This window comes from Mustelus asterias, chromosome 6 (genome assembly GCF_964213995.1).
Source record: "Mustelus asterias chromosome 6, sMusAst1.hap1.1, whole genome shotgun sequence".
Lineage (NCBI taxonomy): Eukaryota > Metazoa > Chordata > Chondrichthyes > Carcharhiniformes > Triakidae > Mustelus > Mustelus asterias.
Genome location: NC_135806.1, coordinates 3,682,688 through 3,698,547, shown reverse-complemented (window position 1 = coordinate 3,698,547; position 15,860 = coordinate 3,682,688). Strand labels below are relative to the sequence as shown.

The 15,860-nt window shown below is 46.6% G+C and overlaps 1 protein-coding gene across 3 annotated transcripts in view; it reads left to right on the top strand.

Moving 5' to 3' along the window:
• Window positions 1-464: 464 nt before the first annotated feature.
• Window positions 465-15,860, top strand: part of LOC144494711 (zinc finger protein 462-like) — a 41,357-nt gene continuing 25,961 nt past the window's right edge. For 2 of the 3 annotated variants that reach the window (XM_078213924.1, XM_078213923.1), the window contains exons 1-3: window positions 468-902; window positions 5,622-5,887; window positions 9,723-9,841. In XM_078213924.1, the coding sequence (XP_078070050.1) occupies window positions 5,673-5,887; window positions 9,723-9,841 (334 nt within the window). In that variant the 5' untranslated portion in view covers window positions 468-902; window positions 5,622-5,672. Of the gene's footprint in view, window positions 903-5,621; window positions 5,888-9,722; window positions 9,842-15,860 lie in introns of all 3 variants that reach the window. The other variant, XM_078213922.1, reaches the window with a different exon arrangement.

Sequence of the window (15,860 nt, the reverse complement as noted above, 5' to 3'; positions counted from 1 at the left end):
CTTTGGTGTGAAAGCTTGTTGCCCTTTAAATCAAAGAAAAAAAGTTTTCACTTTGTAAACTGAAACATGGAGGGTTTGACTGAGTGGCCAAAATACAATTAACGAAACCGGATTTGTCTCAAAGGCTGGGTCATTGGGACGGGAGCACATCAATGTGACTATCGTATGTATTCATAACCGACAGTAAAGATTTGCATTTCTATAGCACCTTTCCTGACTTCAGGTTTTCCCAAAGTGTTTTACAGCCAGTTCCGTGCTTTAGGATTGAAGGAAGCATCACTCTCCTGACAGCAAAACAGGCTGCTCAGTGATAACAAGTGGATCATCTCTTTCTCCTGTTTCTGTTTGAGGGAAAGATGCCGTCCAGGAAACTCTGATCCCTTTTGAAATATTGGCCAGAGGATGTTTGGTGTCTACCTGAGGTGTCAAATTTAATATCCCCCCCCCCCACTGGCACCCCGAAAGAGGGGTCCTCTCTCAGAGCCGCTGACCCTCGGTACTGTGCTGGGAGTGTCAGCCTGGATTATGGGCTCAAGTCCTGGAGTGGGATTTGAAGCAACAACCTTCAGACTCTGAGGTGGGATTGCTTACCCACTGAGCAACAGCTGATAGAGCGAGCGGAAAACCGCTCCATCCAGTTTTGTTTCTTGCTTCAATTGATGCTCTCTCTGCGTCTGTCAATGTAAAATTGTTAACTATTCGCTGCCCGTACTCCCTCTTTCTCACTGCAGCCGGATGCCGTCCCGGCGACAAGCGCGGCTCCATTGGTTAAAGAGCGGAATGTTGTGGGCTACAAGTGCAGTTTCTGCTTCGAGGTCCACCCAACGCCCAGAGCCATATCCAACCACCTTCGCAAACACGTTGCCTTTGGCGAGTCGCTGGATGCCACTCGGAGTGAAGAGGTGAGCTTTACTATTGTACACTCGTTACCGCTGTCACCGAGAGAAAACGCTGGAAAAATCTCAGCAGGTCTGGCAGCATCTGTAAGGAGAGAAAAGAGCTGACGCTTCGTCATCATCTGGACTGGAAACGTCAGCTCTTTTCTCTCCTTACAGATGCTGCCAGACCTGCTGAGATTTTCCAGCATTTTCTCATTTGGTTTCAGATTCCACCATCCGCGGTAATTCGCTTTTATTATTATGTCACCGCTTTCAAATGGGCCGTCGCGTCTGTTCCAGCCCCGCTCCTCACGTCTCAGCTGTGGAGCGACCTTGCAACAAGTACGCAAACGGGTTTCTCGAATCGATCATCGTTCGTGCTGTTTCTGCTTTGATGCCTCTGCGTAATTCCCTCCTCCCCTGGCCTTTTGTTAAGTTTCTGTGACTAGGAGAAAGCGATGTGATTAAAATGATCAACGCTGCTCTGTTGAGCTGACAGAAAGCTGCGTTCTGCTAGGCCTGGCCATCTGGCCTGTAGTGTAGTCTCTCCAACTCCCTTTGGCTATGAAATCTTCAAACAAAAGCTCATGTGCCTGCTTGTTGGCCCTGAGAAATTAGCCCATAAATCAGCTGAAGGATGACAGGCAGATGGGGACGAGCTTTGAGAGTCACTGGACTGACTTTCTAAATTGGAAACTCGACACACAGGCACCAGGGTGCAGTTGGAACTACCTTCCTTATTTTGGGAAGGAGGGTGGTGCAAGTTGCGCGTCCTCTGGTTTCTATATGGAATAGGAACAGGAGGAGGCCGTTCAGCCCCTTTCACCATTCAATGAGATTATGGTTGCTCGGTGGCCTAACTCTCTCTACCCACCATTGCCACATGTCCCTTTGTATAAGAAAGATCCATCAGTCAGAGATTTAAAGTTGCCATTTGTGGGAGGGAGCTCCAAACCACTACCACCCTTGTGTGTACAAATGTTTCCTAATTTCACACCAGGTCATTGAGTGTCTTAAAGACAGAGATAGGTTCTTGATTAATAAGGGGATCAGGCGTTATGGGGAAAAGGCAGGAGAATGGGGATGAGAAAAATATCAGCCATGATTGAATGGCGGAGCAGACTCGATGGGCCGAGTGGCCTAATTCTGCTCCTATGTCTTATGGTCTGAAAGCTCTGGCTCGAACTTTTAGGTTCCTCAGTCGTAGACTTCCCAAGCAGCGGCAATAGTTTCTCCTCATCAGTTCCATTAATACCTCGGAAACTTTGATCCGATCACCCCTTGCTAATTCCAGGGAATACAACACTTACTAACCCCACGTCTTGATTGGCTAGCTCTCGGCTCACTCATTTCTGCTTTGATACAATTTCAATATCATCAGTTTGTTTAATATACACGATGTCGCATTTGTGAACATTACTCCTAACCTTCCTTGGGCTAGGTTTAATCTCGGGACACCAGAGATGAAGGCAACTTTATCTAAATGGCCGTCCAAAAATTGTTCTTTAGTACTATGCAGGCTAAGTTGTATCAACTTGTGGCATTAAACTATTATTGACTCACTAACACTGACCAGGAAATGGTTGGAATTGGCGTAACTGCTGATTTAATGCATGTGATTAAGTTCTTTGTCCAAGTATATAAGACGGGAGGCACGGTGGCACAGTGGTTAGCACTGCTGCTTCACAGCGCCAGGGACCCGGGTTCAATTTCCGGCTTGGGTCACTGTCTGTTTGGAGTCTGCACGTTCTCCCCGTGTCTGCGTGGGTTTCCTCCGGGTGCTCCGGTTTCCTCCCACAGTCTGAAAGACGTGCTGGTTAGGTGCATTGGCCATGCTAAATTCTCCCTCATTGTTACCCAAACTGTCTCCAAAGTGTGGTGACTAGGGGATTTTCACAGTTACTTCATTGCAGTGTTAATGTAAGACACTAATACGTGAACTTAAAATAGTAGATTTAAATTAAGATATAGGCCTCCACTTGGCGGTCAGTGACAGCTCTTGTTGCTAACCATGAAGAAAGCTTCCCACAAAGATCTTGCAATCTCTGTGGCATGAATTTCCCTTTCCCTGGAATCTGGCGGCAGGTCAAGGGGATCGCCAAGCACCTAGCAACAGTGATGTCAGAGTAAGCAGCCAATCACATTGAGATATTCTCACAGACTGCAAACCAGGAAGTTAAAAGCACTGATTATCTTCCATCGAGTTATCATTTGGCACACAGCAAAATGGATAACTGTCACATGTTCATGGGATTAAAGTAAAAGTTGAAATAAGGTTAAGTGGTATTCTATCATAATAGAGAAATTTGATGTTGCACAATTGTAAAATCAGGCTTTTGGGGCCATTGAAGGAGTTTGGAAGTAATTATGAATTACAAAGAGTCATCAACGAAGCCCAATCCATCACTCAAACCAGCCTCCCATCCATTGAGTCTGTCTACACTTCCCGCTGCCTCAGCAAAGCAGCCAGCATAATTAAGGACCCCACGCACCCAGCTCATTCTCTCTTCCGCCTTCTTCTGTCAGGAAAAAGATACAAAAGTCTGAGGTCACGTACCAACCGACTCAAGAACAGCTTCTTCCCTGCTGCCGTCAGACTTTTAAATGGACCTACCTCGCATTAAGTTGATCTTTCTCTGCACCCTAGCTATGACTGTAACACTACATTCTGCGCTCTCTCCTTTCCTTCTCTATGAATGGTATGCTCTGGTTGTATAGCGCGCAAGAAATAATACTTTTCACTATGTTAATTCACGCGACAATAAATCAAATCTAACACACATTTAGAGACCTGGTCATACCTCAATCAACAAGATGTGACTTAATGCTTTTGAAAGTGGTGGAGGGGAAATTCCTGCTCCCCATTCCTACCTGCATTTAACCACACGCAGCATCCAGAAGTTGATGTGAGTTTCAGTGGTGAATGCTGACATTGCAAAATCTGGGCCATTATCTGTCTCGGTTCTGAGGGACTGGAGAAGCTGGGAGATTTCTCCTTTTGAGCAGAGCTGGCGATAGGATGATTTAATAGAGGTTTGGAGTTTTGAAAGTTTTCTCTGGCAAGTGGGTCAGTAACCAAAGCTTCCAGGTCTACAATAATGGACAAAAGAACCAAGGGGAAAACTAGGAGAAATTTCTTCGCCTGGAGAGTGGTTAAGGTTTGGATCTGAAAGGATGCTGGAGTCGGATCTTACAGCAACTTGTTTTTGTTTTGCACTGGTTTTATTTAAATCCATGTCCCAGCAAAGTGGGGTGATCTGCTCCTTGCTTAACTGTGTAGTCCAGCTCTTAAATTGCACGTTTCTACAGCTCAGCAACACACGTATGGCTAATGGTTCAAATACGCGATTAATCTCTGGAGAATTGGGTACAGGAATAAGTCATCCTTTACGTCAGGGGAGGAATGCGCATGGAACGCGTTTGTGAATAAGCAGCCCTCTGTGTTATAGCGAATAAGATGTTTGTTTTTCATGGCGTTCTGTAACACCTGTGACTAGAGGAGTTGAGGAAGAGATGTTTTTAAACCCGTGTGTACCCTGGAGTGACTCGCTTGGCGATGCAGCTTGAGGCTGCAAATCAAATTGTGTAATTAGCACTAATGTATCTGACTTCAGCTATGCACTGGTTGCTGCAATGTTCACTGATATTTGAGCCATCATTATTGCAGCCAACAAGTTTTCATGTTGCACATCGATTCGACGCATGAGTGGCATCAACTGCCCTCTGAGACGATGCCATTTGAAAATCCAATTAATAAAGATGCCCGCTTTTTAAAGGGGCACAATCCGTGAACTCCGAACACTAAGTAAAAGGAAAGGAAACTTAAAGCATGATGCTGTCCCTGGTGTCCTCCTGTCCCTCTGGTGCCCACTGGTGGTGGGAGGGCTTGAGTCGAAGCTGCAAGCTCCCTCTCTGGGAACAGTGGACAACGGACACAGCCATGGAAGAGAGGTGGGCAGCCAAACTGAATAATTGCACCCTCACCCCCTGCCATGAGGAGCCACATTTCAACTCTACGCAGCAACTATTAACTCACTCCTCCCCAGCCCCATCCTGCCCATCTTTCCTCTTCAATTATTCATCCAATTCTCTTTTGGAAGTTATTATTGAATCTGCTTCGACCGCCCCTGCAGGCCCCACATTCCAAATCACAACAGCTGTATTATTATTTTTAAATCACCTCATCTCCTTCCTGTGGTTCTTTTGCCAATTAAATTTTCGTTCTTCTAGATACTGATCTTCCTGCCACTGAAAACGCCTTATATATTTCATCACGAGGCCTCATTCCTTTAAATCACCCCTTAATTTCCTTGTCTTGTAAAAGAATGACCCCAGATTCTTCCGTCTTTCTGTGTAACTGAATTCCCTTGTGTTACCATCCACAGCATAAAGTATGTTGGTACGCTCTTGTTCAAAATCTCGATGAATGATACATTTTTGTCTATCTTCATTCCTTCATGGGGTCAACTATTTAGGACTGAGATGAGACATTTCTTCATGAGGTTTGTGAATCTTTGAAATTCTCTCCCCCAAAGGTCTGTGAATGCTCAGTCAATGGGTTTATTCATGACTGAGATCGATGGACGTCTTTTATACTCGAAGGGAAGTAAGGGACATGGGGATAATGTGTGAAGCTGGAGTTGATTTGAAGATCAGCTGTGATTTTGTGGTGAAACAGGCTGAAAGGGTCTGTATGCCTGACTCCCGCTCCTGTTTATGATCTTAACGCTCTTTTCCCAACAGGACAAAGATGGGGATAGCACTTCAATATGTTTGGCTGAAAAATCGTCGGAAATGTTGCCAGAGCAGCAGAATTTGGAGGGGGAGGAAGATGCCACTGGCGTGGACGCTACCATTGGAGGCTACCCCTGCAGTCAGTGTGATCGGATTCTCATGTCTTTGCAAGGGCTGCGGTCCCATGAAAGGAGTCACACAGCTTCCGCGTTGTTCAGCCGTGAGGGCAAACACCACTGCCAGTACTGTTTGTTCGTCACTGCCTTCCGGCAGAAGTAAGTGAACCGTAGATGTCTGATTCCACTGAGGGCACAGTGAGGCTGCAAACCATTAGGCCCCAAGGTTTTTTTTTTAAATTCATTCGTGGGACACGGGCATCGATGGCTGGGCCAGCATTTATTGCCCATCCCTAATTGCCCTTGAACTGAGTGGTTTGCTAGGCCATTTCAGAGGGCAGTTGAGAGTCAACCATATTGCTGCGGCTCTGGAGTCACAGGTAGGCCAGACCAGGTAAGGACGGCAGATTTCCTTTCCTAAAGGACATCAGTGAACCAGATGGGTTTTCCGACAATCTCCAACGGTTTCATGGTCATCAGTAGATTCTTAATTCTAGATTTCTTAATTGAATTCAAATTCCACCATCTGCCATGGCGGCATTTGAACCCGGGTCCCCAGAACATTAGCTGGGTTTTGGGATTAATAGTCTAGTGATAATACCACTAGGCCATCGCCTCCTCCAATCCTACCGAGCACCAGAATCGCCAGTACAACTGACTGAACGAAGGGTGGAATGTGGGAGTGTGTCTGCACTGTAGGGTTTCTATGATTTCTATGATCCCTAACCAAGCAAATCCAAAAAGTAAACACAGCTGCCACGCTGAAGTGTTTACTTTCAGACGTTACAGCGTCAGTCAATTAGCCGAGTGAGAATTGGTAACTTCATCCAGCTGTGTTGTGCAATTCATCTTTTCTCGGTGATATTGTTTTTTGACTGGTTCCGCTTCCCAGTTATGCAATCCAGACTTTGGGTTCCATCAACTGTAGCGTCAACACATTTGACACCCAGCCACAGAAGCAGCTCTTGGGACAGGTGACCCCAAAGTTGTTCCAGAGGGATTTCCTGGAGGGTCTTCAAGGAGGAATGGAGGGGTGATGAGGTTTAGGGAGGGAATTCCAGAGCCTCGGTCCCAGGCAGCTGTAGGCACGGCCATCAGTGCCAATTATCAGAACATTCAATGAAATTATCATCTTGTCTTTGTTGCATTCATTGCTGGGGTTAGAATGCATGTACTCGCAATGAGGGCCCTTTCATTTTAAGTTGTAACGGGCAGCCAGCCTTTGCACAGGTAAAATCCATTTTATCAAGGGAAGGGAACTTCCGGGGAGGCGATGGTCAAGTGCTGTTATCAGTAGACTATTAATCCAGAAACTCGGCTAATGTTCAGCCACGGCAGATGATGGAATTTGAATTCAATTTTTAAAAATCTGGAATTAAGAATCTACCGATGGCGATGAAATCATTGTCGATTGTCGGAAAAACCCCATCTGGTTCACTCACGTCCTTTAGGGAAGGAAATCTGCCATCCTTACCGGGTCTGGCCTACATGTGAGTCCAGAGCCACAGCAATGTGGTTAACTTTCAACTGCCTTCGGGCAACTAGGGATGGGCAATAAATGCTGGCCAGCCAGCGACGCCCATGTCCCACGGATGAATTTTTTAAAAAAACAGACCCCCCCCCCCCCAACTTCTCTCCGATCCGCTTCTGATGGGAAGTGGCAGATACCTTGAAGTTGAACACCGTGAGCCATCTCCTTCTCTGCAGTGGCTTTGACACTTCCCTGAAGTCACAGATCATCCATTCCACTGTGGCCTCCTCCTTCCCTCACCACGTTCTCATTACGCTGTCGCTGAGGGCGCGAACTGAGTGTGACACTGAATTGATCCCTTCCATTACATGCTGCTCGCTATTGGATTCCCAATATGCAACCCCCTTTACTCCTTGGTTGTCTGCAGACATTCCCAGGCCGAGACAAAAACCGATCATGATGAAAGAAGAATAATTGGCTTGCATTGATGAAATCTGAACTAACTAAAACGGGAGGGTAAGGAGGTGCCGTACTGGGCGGCACGGTAGCACAGTGGTTAGCACTGCTGCTTCACAGCTCCAGGGACCTGGGTTCGATTCCCGCTTGGGTCACTGTCTGTGTGGAGTTTGCACATTCTCCTCGTGTCTGCGTGGGTTTCCTCCGGGTGCTCCGGTTACCTCCCATAGTCCAAAGATGTGCGGGTTAGGTTGATTGGCCATGCTAAATTGCCCTTAGTGTCCTGGGATGCGTAGGTTAGAGGGATTAGTGAGTAAATATGTAGGGATTTGGGGGTAGGGCCTGGGTGGGATTGTGGTCGGTGCAGACTCGATGGGCCGAATGGCCTCTTTCTGTGCTGTAGGGTTTCTAAGTTTTCTAAGTTTCTAAGTAAAACATCAGATTTTATGATAAATCCCAGCTGGTTACCAAAATATTTAACTGCCCTCCATTTTAGAACAGTTCTCTAAATTTGTTTACTAACATTAATTCATAAAAATGCACCTTTTTAAATAAGACTAGTTGAGCCTGTGGTTGGATATCTTAATTTACTGGAATAAAAATATCTAATTGCTAGCAGGCTCGATGGACCGAGTGGCCTCTTTCTGGAGTGTTGGGAATCTATGATTCTATTTTTTTAAACCCCTTTCCCTGTTGGCACCATTTCATTTAAGTGCAGTATATTCTTACCACCTCACCAGAAATTTGTGAAGTTCCACTCCCGAATTCTAGCCTGGTGCTTTCCGGCAGAGTGCTGCCCTGCCTGGGGTGTTGGTTCAAACCAGAGGCCTTGTCTGCCCCCTCGGGTGGGTGTAACAGATCCCAAGGCAGGGGCATTCACCCTGGGGTATGGCCGAGGTTGCTCCCTCAGCTTGCATGAATGAAAATAATTATTATCGCTCTGCTAATTGTGAGATCTCTCTTGAAATATAAACAGCGAAGGAAAGTTCGACAGAGCTCCGAGGAAAGGGGCGTGGGACTAATTGAATAGCTCTTTCAAAGAGCTGGCATGGGCAGGGCAGGCTGAATGGCCTCCTGTTCTCTGTCTGTCGGTCTTGCATTTCTGTAGTGCCTTTCACATCCACAGAATGTCCCAAAGCAGTGTCTAGTCAATGGAGGACTTGTGAAGTGTAGTCATTGGTGTAGGAAATAGGACAGCTAATTTCTGCATAGCATGATGGCAGCACGGTGGTACAGTGGTTAACACTGCTGCCTCACAGTGCCAGGGACCCAGGTTCGATTACAGCCTCAGGTCACTCTGCGGAGTTTGCACGTTCTCCCTGTGTCTGCGTGGGTCTCCTCCGGGTGCTCCGGTTTCCTCCCACAGTCCAAAGATGTGCAGGTTAAGTGGATTGGCCATGCTAAATTGCCCCATAGTGTCAGGGGGATTAGCAGGGTAAATACGTGGGGTTAGGGCCTGGGTGGGATAGTAGTCGGTGCAGACTCGATGGGCTGAATGGTCTCCTCCTGCACTCTAGGAATTCTATGACCCCATCACACATCTGGAGGGGGGCTTGAACCCAGAGTCTTCTGACTGAAGAGGTGAGTGTTCTAGATACGGAACCACAGTTGACTCTGGAACCGGGCCAGGACTGGGTCTTGAACATCTGTACAAATCCAGACTAGTTTTCCTTGTGGAACACCTGAGCTCTGAAAGGAAAAGATTGCACGCACCTTTTGAAGAAAGACCTTTTTAAAAATAAAATCTTTTCAGCTCTTGGATTGTGATGCTGGGGTGGTGGGACTGAACATTATTGTTCCTTTCACATTGCATCCCTCTCCCAGACTCGGAAGTTCAGCAACTTTTATTTAGTTGAAATTTCCCCACTCCCCCCTCTGCGGGGACGAGTTTGTTCAACTGATTTGATGTTTATATTACTGCTTTTCCCCCGCCCCCTTTGCCCTCTTTATGGCAGTGTAAAATCACACTAATACGCAGCCCGTCACTGTAAGTCCGAAAGCACAAGTTGCTGTCGATGGCATTTACTGTTTCTGATTTGATTTGAATCTTGTTTTTTAATTTCCCAGCTTGGAACGCCACATGCAGAACCAACATGGGCACCAAAAACCATTCAGATGCAAACTTTGCTCGTTTAAGACTGCCTTTATTAGTGGCCTCAAGAGCCACATACAGAGAGCTCATGCTGGTAAGATTGCTTTTTAATATATAATACATATTACACATGTATATAAGTTGCTGAGATGTAATGTGAGATTAGTAACCGATTCAAGTAAGCAGATAATTTGCACCCATTTAGAAGCAATTAGATTTCAGAGTAGGATACGGTCAGGGTAAGAATTGTGAATGATGTCTAAGGGTCTATAAACTGGCCATCCGTGTGCATGTACAATGCCTCTGTGTGACTTGTTGCATTGTCTGAGCTGTGTATGCGCTGCATTATCTGCAATGCGTGTTCTTCTGTGTTTGCCTTTTATATATGCTTGTTTTTGTTGTGACTTTAAATAGGGATGATAAAAATTCAAGCAGCATAATCAAATGTGTCCCTTTTCAACATGTACTTACCTGAACACTTCACTGCAAATTCTATCTCGTCTCAGTCCCTTGAACTATTAATACAAGACAACTTGTTGTCTTAAAATCTTTAATTACATGTACAACTACTATTTTAAGGATGAGCGATGCTCATTGTTCAGATATTTCCAAAAGTACTCGACAGGATCCATCTCTCATTGGGATGGTCCGTCTGCAAACATCTTCAGGGATCAGGATCTTGTGTCCTGTTGATCTAACGTGGGAAGTCCTAAGGGTGTGGCATTAGTGGGCGTGGCTTTAACAAATATACACTGAAGTGTTTCACTGTTTAACTGAGCTAAAACAACTGCACTCAACACACTTTGCATTCAGATCAAGTTCTGGAATTCCCTCCCTAAACCTCTCTGCCTCTCTCCCTCTCGATGTGGAGATGCCAGCGTTGGACTAGGGTAAACACAGTAAGGAGTCTAACAACACCAGGTTAAAGTCCAACAGGTTTATTTGGTAGCAAACGCCACTAGCTTTCAGAGCGCTGCTCCTTCGTCAGGTGTAGATTTCCACTCCATCTGACGAAGGAGCAGGGCTCCGAAAGCTAGTGGCGTTTGCTACCAAATAAACCTGTTGGACTTTAACCTGGTGTTGTTAGACTCCTTACTGTGTCTCTCCCCCCCTCCAGTCATTTAAGACACTCCTTAAAACCAAGCTTTTGTCCTAACATCACCTTTCATGACCCAGGGTCAAATTTTGTTTTATACCTAAATATATATTTATTTTTCTAGCTAAATATAATTTGTGATATTGAAAGTTGCTTGCTGTTTCTTGACAAATTAATCATTTGAAGGTTTACTATTTCATTAAAGGAAGATAGTCCAGCTGACCCTTTGAGAGAGCTAGCCAATTATTTTTATTTTCTTTGTTCATTCATGGGACATGGGTGTCGCTGGCTGGGTCAGCATTTATTGCCCATCCCTGAGGATAGTTAAGAGTCAACCACATTGCTGTGGTTCTGGAATCACATTTAGGCCAGACCGGGTAAGGACGGCAGATTTCCTTCCCAAAGGACATTAGTGAACCAGATGGGTTTTCTTTAAGACAATCGGCAATGGTTTCATGGTCATCAGTAGATTCTTAATTCCAGATTTTTTAAACATTGAATTCAAGTCTCATTATCTGCCGTGGTGGGATTCGAACCCAGGTCCCCAGAGCTGGGTCACTGGCTTACGAGCCCAGTGATAGTACCACTACTCTGCTGCCTCCATAGTTCCATAGAATCCCTACAGTGCAGAGGAAGCCATTCGGCCCATCAAGTCTGCACCAATTCTTCGAAAGCATCTTACCCAGGCCCACTCCCCCGTCCTATCCTATAATTCCGTGCGTTTAGCATGGCTAATCCCCCTGACCTACACGTCTTTGGACTGTGGGAGGAAACCCACGCAGATAGGGGGGTGGAGGCGGAACGAGCAGACTCGACACAGACAACGACCCAAGGCTGGAATTGAACCTGGGTCCCTGGTGCAGTGAGGCAGCAGCGCTAACCACTGTGCCACCGTGCCGCCCACTTGCTGCCCTCCCCTGAGTTAGTCGCACTGAGCCCTGTTCTTTCACCACAGTCCAGCAAAATTGTCCCAATTCCATTTTGAAAGTTATTATTGAACAGGCAGCGAGTTCCAGATGATGATTTTAAATAAACCTCCTCATCTCCATGGTTCTTTTGTCAATCATTGATATGGTAGCGTAGTGGTTATGTTGCAGGATCAGTAATCTAGAAGCCTGAATTCATGATCCAGAGACGGGAGTTCAAATCCCACTCCAGCAGCTGGGGAGTTAAAATTCGATTCACAAAATAAACCTGGAATTGAAAAAGATAGCGTGAGAAGTGGTGAGACGCAGCTACTGAATTGTCATCAAACTCATCTGGTTCTTTCTTTCCGGGTAACAATCTGCTATTCTCACCTGGTCTGGGTTTGTGTGAATCTACACCCACCACAATGTGGCTGACTCCAAAACAGTCCAAGCCAGCCACACAGATCAAGCAACAGTTCAGGGTGACTCACCACTTGTTCGAGGGTATATGGGCCATTAAACCTGGCCTTGCCACTGGCACACTCATCCTGTGAATGAATGCATTGAAGAAAAAAAACACACAATCCGAGATTTCTCTAAATCTTCAGCTTCTGAAAGATTGGAACCTCTGTTGGATTGATCTGGTTTAAGTTAATCCCTGTGTGACTGATCCACTGGTGACGGGTCTGCTTGGGTTAACACCAAAGTAGCTGAATCTAATGACAGTGAGAATTATTCTTTTATTGATACAGCCCCGCCCCATCACGTACCGCCCCTGCTTATTCTGGATGGCGCCCTACATCAGGAAAATGGCGCTGATTGCTCCCTTTCACGTGGCCCTGATTTCCTTCGCTCCATTAATGGCTGTGTCTCCTGGATGGATCCTAACCTCTGACATTTCCTCCCTAAACCTCTCCAACCCTCTCTCGCTTTTAGCTGTTCCTTAAAGCCTACCTATCTGACCAAACCTTTGGTTTTCTATCCTCTACACTCGTGTGCTCAATGCTCATGTGCTGGGCACCTGGGTTCGAATACCACCATGGCAGATGGTGCAATTTGAATAAGGGCGGCATGTTGGCACAGTGGTCAGCATGTTGGCACAGTGGTCAGCATGTTGGCACAGTGGGTCAGCATGTTGGCACAGTGGTCAGCATGTTGGCACAGTGGTCAGCATGTTGGCACAGTGGGTCAGCATGTTGGCACAGTGGTCAGCATGTTGGCACAGTGGTCAGCATGTTGGCACAGTGGGTTAGCATGTTGGCACAGTGGTTAGCATGTTGGCACAGTGGTCAGCATGTTGGCACAGTGGTCAGCATGTTGGCACAGTGGTCAGCATGTTGGCACAGTGGTCAGCATGTTGGCACAGTGGTTAGCATGTTGGCACAGTGGTCAGCATGTTGGCACAGTGGTCAGCATGTTGGCACAGTGGTCAGCATGTTGGCACAGTGGTCAGCATGTTGGCACAGTGGGTCAGCACTGCTGCCTCACAGCATCGGGGACTCAGGTTCTATTCCAACCTTGGGTCTGTGCGGAGTTTGCACATTCTCCTCGTGTCTGCGTGGGTTTCCTCCGGGTGCTCTGGTTTCCTCCCACAGTGTGGAGACGCCGGCGTTGGACTGGGGTAAACACAGTAAGAAGTTTAACAACACCAGGTTAAAGTCCAACCTGAAGAAGGGGCTCAGAGCCTCGAAAGCTTGTGTGGCTTTTGCTACCAAATAAACCTGTTGGACTTTAACCTGGTGTTGTTAAACTTCTTACTGTGTTTACCCCAGTCCAAAGATGTGTGGGTTAGGTTGAGTGGCCATGCTAAATTGACCCTAGTGTCAGGGGGATTGGCAGGGTAAACATGTGGTGTTACGGGAATAGGGCCAGGGTGGGATTGTGCTCGGTGCAGACCCGATGGGCCAAATGGCCGCCTTCTGCACAGTAGGGAATCTGTTCTATTCTAGTATTTCCTGAAGTAACTCGGTGTCAACGTTTAGTTACTGTTCCTGTGGAACGCCTTGGGATGTTTTACCAATTAAAGGCGCTATATAAATTCAGGTTCTGGTCCTTTGGCTTAAACCGTATTAAGCATGCTGATCGTTTCTGGAAGACCTGTGAAGCGGATCCAAGCCTTTTGGTGAAGCCGAGACCAAAGCACAGTTTATCTTCATTGAGAGAGTTCATTGACTTGTTCAGTCTCGTAGCTCTCCCCAATTTATATAAACATTTCAGCCCCTGGTAGGGCACTGCAATTGATTCAAAACCTCAAAAGAAATTTAACTGATTAAATTAAAATATAATTCCCAGGGGTAATGACGCACTCCAGCCCCCGCGGTGCCCATTGGGCGCGGAAGTCCTGAAGCGTTCTGTTCCATGCTCCCTTGCCAATGTTGCCCAGTTGGGAATGCAGCCATGGTAGAGAGTCAGACAGTCAGGTCAGACAACCTGCTCGATGACCTGTTACTGGCCCGTCCTCTCTTTATCTGTGCTCACAAGAAAACCATTTATTCTCATCACCTGTTTCTATTCACTTCACAATGTGATTAACTTTATCGAGAACTCGAGTCACTGCTAGCAGTCCCTCCGACTGCCTCAACACCGTGACCACCTTCCAGCTCCTGTTAAAATGAATGCAACAATCTCACCGCCGCTGACAGATCCTGATCATTTTTAATCTGCTTTCTTAAAAATTACAATATAGATGACTTAATGACCCAAATTGTGGAGGTCGGACAATTACTCATTATACTCTCACCGGGGATTAGATGAGTGTGTTTATTCACACTCACCCAGAGCTTGGCTGTGTTTAAACAGTGCGACCAGTAAAATCCAACACTAAGGCTGTCAGCAAATAATCAACTAATTTTTAAAAAATTGTCCATGGGAAGTGGGTGTCGCTGACCAGGCCAGCACTTATTGCCCTTGACAAGGTGGTGGTGAGCTGCTTTCTTGAACCGCTGCAGTCCATGTGGTGTAGGTACACCCACAGTGCTGTTAGGGAGCGAGTCCCATGATTTTGACCCAGCGACAGTGAAGGAACAGTGATATATTTCGAAATCAGGATGGTGAGCAACTTGGAGGGGAACTTGCAAGTGGTGGTGTTCCCATGTATCTGCTGCCCTTGTCCTTCTAGACGGCAGCAGTCGTGGATTTGGAAGGTGCTGCCTAAGGAACGTTGATGAGTTCCTGTAGTGCGTCTTGTAGGTGGTACACGTTGTTGGGCTGAAGGGCCTGTTTCCGTGCTGTAAGCCTCTGACATGGCTGCCACTGTGCGTCAGTGTGGAGGGAGTTCATTTTTGTAGAAGGGGTGTCAATCAAGCGGGGCTGCTTTGTCTTGGATGGTATTGAGCTTCTTGAGTGTTGTTAGAGCTGCACTCACCCAGGCAAATGCAGAGTATTTCACCACACCCCTGACCTGCACCTTGTAGATGGTGGACAGGCTTCTGGGGAATCAGAAACTGAGTTACTCATTGCAGGATTCCCAGCCTCTGAGCTGTTCTGGTAGCTGCAGCAGTTATATGGCTGGTCCAGTTCAGTTTCTGGTCAAGGATAATCCCCGTGATGTAGAAAGTGGGGGATTCAGTGATGGTAATGCCATTGAATGTCGAGGGGCGATGGTTAGATCCTCACTTGTTGATGATGGTCATTGGCTGGCACATGGAGTGTGAAAGTCACTTGTCAGCCCAAGCCTGGATATTCTCCAACTCTTGCTGCATTTGGACATGGACTGCTTCAGTATCTGAGGAGTCACGAATGGTTCTGAACATTGTGCAGTCATCAGTGAACATCCCCACCTCTGACCTTATGATGGAGGGAAGGTCATTGACGAAGCAGCTGAAGACGGTTGGGCCCAGGACACTACCCGGAGGAACCTTTACAGTATCCAGTGCCTTCAGTCGTTTCTTGATATCATGTAGAGTGAATCGAATTGGCTGAAGACTGACGTCTGATGCTGGGGACCTCCTGGAGGACACTATGATGGATCATCCACTCGGCACTTCTGGCTGCAGATTGTCACGAATGCTTCAGACTTATCTTTTGCCTGGATATCAAAATACTGCAGATGTTGGTAATGTGAAATTAAAAGAAAACAGTTCATTGCTGAAAAAACCCCAGGTCTGGCA